Source organism: Aphis gossypii, chromosome 1 (genome assembly GCF_020184175.1).
Source record: "Aphis gossypii isolate Hap1 chromosome 1, ASM2018417v2, whole genome shotgun sequence".
NCBI lineage: Eukaryota > Metazoa > Arthropoda > Insecta > Hemiptera > Aphididae > Aphis > Aphis gossypii.
Window position 1 is genome coordinate 10,240,243 of NC_065530.1, and position 4,661 is coordinate 10,244,903.

The 4,661-nt window shown below is 24.5% G+C and overlaps 1 protein-coding gene across 1 annotated transcript; it reads right to left on the reverse strand.

The window, feature by feature from the left end:
- Window positions 1-206: 206 nt before the first annotated feature.
- On the reverse strand, window positions 207-2,989 carry LOC114128201 (uncharacterized). The gene is made up of 6 exons (XM_027992658.2): window positions 2,810-2,989; window positions 2,656-2,738; window positions 1,523-1,655; window positions 1,052-1,238; window positions 661-847; window positions 207-578 (listed from the first exon to the last, which is right to left on the reverse strand). Exons 1-6 carry the CDS (start codon window positions 2,810-2,812, stop codon window positions 425-427), a joined length of 747 nt encoding a protein of 248 aa, XP_027848459.2. The 5' UTR covers window positions 2,813-2,989; the 3' UTR covers window positions 207-424.
- Between the last annotated feature and the right edge of the window lie 1,672 nt (window positions 2,990-4,661).

Below are 4,661 nucleotides of genomic sequence, written 5' to 3' on the forward strand. Positions count from 1 at the left end.
TTTATTATTATTATATTTAAGCTATTGTACATAGTATATTTTATGTAATGATAAGTGATTACGTATAGTAAAAATGTAACTAATTTAAATTAGTTAAAATTAAATAAACTACATGAATTAGTTTTAATTATAATTATAAAATACCTAATAAAAAATAACAACATGGTGGACTTTGATGTATTTTTTATCATAGTTTTCGGAAAATGTATATTTACAACAGTTAGAGACTTAATGTGATTGTTATATTGTAGTCTATAACTTAGAGGTATTATAGGTATGTAAATATAATAAATAAAATGAAATATCAATAATATTTCGTAATAAACTATAATGTATTTTTCAAGTATACTTTAAAAATATAGATTTAATTTAAATTATATAGCCACAATTATTATATTCAGAGTAAAAAAAAATTAATAATGATTTACTTCTTAGTTGAAATTTGTCTTAAGAACATATAAATGCTATTTTGGTCGAATGGACATTGTCTGTAGGCCGTCTTACACTCTCCATTTTTTCCCGCTTCAAGAGCTGCTTTGAATCTTGAACCATCAATCATAAAATTCATTAAAGAATTTCTAAAACAGATTTTACAGTAAAAAGTTATTGAAAAAACCCATTTATTATCGTGACTTTAAAAATAAAATAAACATTACATACTTCGTTAGAGTATTTATTGAATTATCTACAAAATTGTTGATCCCTGATTTTTCTTTAACTTGTTCTGTGGATTGTATATAAGTGCATAGTGCTTTTTGCATACATTCTGTTGTATTTATATTATATTTAGACATTGATTCCTCAAGCTTTGTGACCATATCATTTAAACCAGACATAATTTCCTCACCTAAGTGATAACAGAATTATTTACCTTTTATACCATATTTATATAGCAAAGAAATGAAGTACAATTTATTAAATTATATAATTCTAATTGATATATTAATAGCAATAATTAGGGAAAAAATGTAAGAGCCGTATGTAATAAATATGAAAATTAATTAAAAATGTACAATTTTTAATTATAAACAAATGTGATGTTTTTACTCACTTCTTCCATACCCCGAATAACCGTTTCCAACTGGTTGAGCGCTAAAAATATTGGTTGTCGCAAATAGTAAGTAAAGAATTTTTGGAATGAAAATTAGAATACCGAGTCCAACAACAGCACCAACAATCAGACCTCCTATATCAATTTTCTGTGATCCATAGGTACTCATTGAATTACCTTGATATCCCTTAAACAAATAATTTTACTTTAGTATGATTTATTTGTATAGCATGTATGCAGTATATTTTTTGTTCCTCAACATCTAATCCAAAAACTCATTTGCTTACTTTTCGTCATTTACTAAAATTAATTGGTATACAAAAATAAATTTTATATTTATATTTAAAAGAAACAATTAATATAAAAGGTCTACATTTTTTTGATTAAAAAATAATTATAAACGTTTTAAATGTAATGAATGTGTTTTTATACTGCAACATATCATATTGTTGTGTTTTTGCTTGTACTTACGCCCATTCCGCTTGATGCTCCACCATAAGATGACGGTATGTATCCAAATCTAGCCTCATGAGAGCGTCCGGCATTTGTTTTGTTTTCGTTTTGTACGCCTTCAAAATATGTTACAGGACTCGGTAGTACTCCACTATATAGTTAAGACACAAAAGTTATAAATCGTACAACTATACGATTGAAGAAATTAAATTAAATCTCGAATTATATTATTTAGATAATAAGGACGAATATTTAAATGATAAATTAAAACGTCATAGTGCAGTGTATTAATATAAAAATAATAATTAAAAAAATAAACAATTATTATTTGAGTATGTTGAGATTATACATCGTAGTTGGGTCTATGACTTTTCGGCGCTGTCGTTTCGGAGATAAAGACTTTTGGCTATAATTGTAACATTTTTTTGCACACCTACTAAGTTCACTACCTATATTATTATATATTTTTTTTACTGATGTTTATATATTTTTAATCTATATTATTTTATACTAAGAAAAATATTTATGTATATCTTTTGTCATTATCACCGAAACGACAGCGTTACATTATACGTGTAAGTAAAGTATAATTCTAATGAAATTTATAAATGCGATTTTTTTTTACGTACCTATTCTTCAAAATAGATTTATAATTATAATTCATATTTTTTTTTAATTGAAATTATTGATGGCCAATTTAAAATTGTGAATGTGTGTATGATTCTAATAAATTTGAGAAGTGTCTATTATATTTTAGTTATACTAGTTGATAATCAATTATAAAACAGAGTATAGACAAAAATGAATAAAAACATTTAAGTACCTATAGGCTATATTTCATTAACATTATTATTAGTATTAATATTATATATAATATAGTCCTTTAGAAATATGATATGATTTTTATTTCATTCTAATTATCTAGATGTTGAAACTTATAGGTACCCTACGTCATAATATATTGGTTTTAATAAAACCTAACCTTTACCTATATATTTAAATTATTGTTAATTAAAATTAAAAGTTTAATTATTTAATAACGAATATTCAGTAAATGTAATGTTTAAGTGCATAAATTAGATGACATTTAAAAAATATTATATTATTTATTTATTATCAATATTTTGAAATATTATGTTTGAATTACTTACTTGGATGGCATTTCAAACGTATTGGGCAGCGCACAAACGACCAATTGAATAGACGCCAACACATAAACGAGTGATTTGAACACCTGGAAAAACAATGTTTAGATAAACGTGCACACATTTTAAAAACCGAAAACACGTGTTTATTTTTGCATACCATTGCAAAGCAGTGAATGATAAATTATACAGCAGCTTGTGTGTTGAAAATTGTAATGTCTCGAAAATTAGTAAACACAGTAGTATATATTGCACATGAGACAATATGCGGATGTCGCACATGGGAAGGAAAATAAAAGTGAAAATGCATAATAATCTGTCGTAGGAACAGAGTTTTTCCAGAACCATTGTTGGAGGCTGTTGATGAGCAACCATTTGTGACTCAGCACTGGTAAGTTTTTTTTAAAAAGAATAATAATTATTACTTCATATTTACGTCATCATTGTACTTCTGTTATGTTATCGTTATGTGTGTTTTGTTTGTTGTGCGTTCACGTAATAATTTGCCTATGTCTTTGGATACGTAATGCATTAGTTGTAGTGTTTTAACTGCATTAAAAATATTATTTTCAAAAATGTAGGGCATATTAAACGCCAACCATTTTTCCGGTGGTTAAGTTTTACTCTCATTTATTATTTGCATAGCACACACAATGTAATATTATAATAATATGTTAATGTTTCGATAAATACATGTTATACATTAGATACAGTGTTTCTTGTATCATTTACTTTGTACTTATATTAATAATCAAATATACGTTGGTCGGGATTATAAATAATAATTTAAATAAAAGTTGTTTAGTGACTACTGACTACTGAATCATTGGACACCTACGATGAAATGATGTTTGAAAATTTGATTGTATAATTTTTTAAAAAATATAAATTTTTAAATATTTAAATTTATTTTGTATGTTTTCTCTTGGGTTAAAACTGGCTGTAATTATGTATATGAAGATGATAGGTATATACCAAATTTGAATATTGATCTATGCAGATAAGTATCATTAAATATTTGATTTTTGATTTTCAACAATTTAAATTATTTGTAACACTAGTTTTGGGTAAGCAGGTTTTGATCTAAACTTTTGTCCATACTATTAGTACATATAATATAATTTAAATATACTATAATAACGATTCCAAAATGTTGTACTCAAGGGTGCCAGCTCTTCTTGTAACATTAAATCGGACCTTGAAAAAATCCGACTTACTGAACAAGTTTGTATAATATATACTGACAAATGGTTCAACAAATGGGTGGATTTTCAATTATCAATAAAATATAATAACTGATTTATTTTACTAAATATGTATATTATATAATACCTAAATACATACACCTTAATTTGACTGCAAATAAATTGTACTTCTTTTATTTATTTAGTATACATTTTGTACTTAATACTGTTAAAACTTGTTTATTTATAATTTCTTTTGTATATCATGTATGAAACGTCGATAATTTGATTTAGTGAGATTAATATGAACAGGAATAAAAAAATTCAAATTACTACAGTATGATGTATTGGTATACGAATAATAAACAACTTTGAGTAATACCTACCTAAGTGTATAAAATGCTTATTATTAGGTAGGTACATACATTTATAAATTATTTCCGCAATTATAAATTGAATTCATAAAAACTAACTAGTTACCTATATAAATAAACATATAAACGTATAACATATAACGTTTCCTAAAAACATTTATAATAAAATTCATAAAATACTTTGAATAATTTTATTTTAAATAGAAAATCTACTGTATATTAAAAATTATCTGTAAAAGTTTTTGGTCCATTTTACTATTTTTGTTTTATGATTCTTGAATGTTTTTTTTTAAAAAAACCAAAATTATAAACTAATTTAAGAACTATCAAGGTTTTTTTCTAACTTTTTTTTTTCGTAGACTACATACCTAGTAAATAGTACCTAATATAAAATACATTAGATACATATTAAAAACGTTACATTTTTTATTCAATATAGGTTGTCATAGGAATT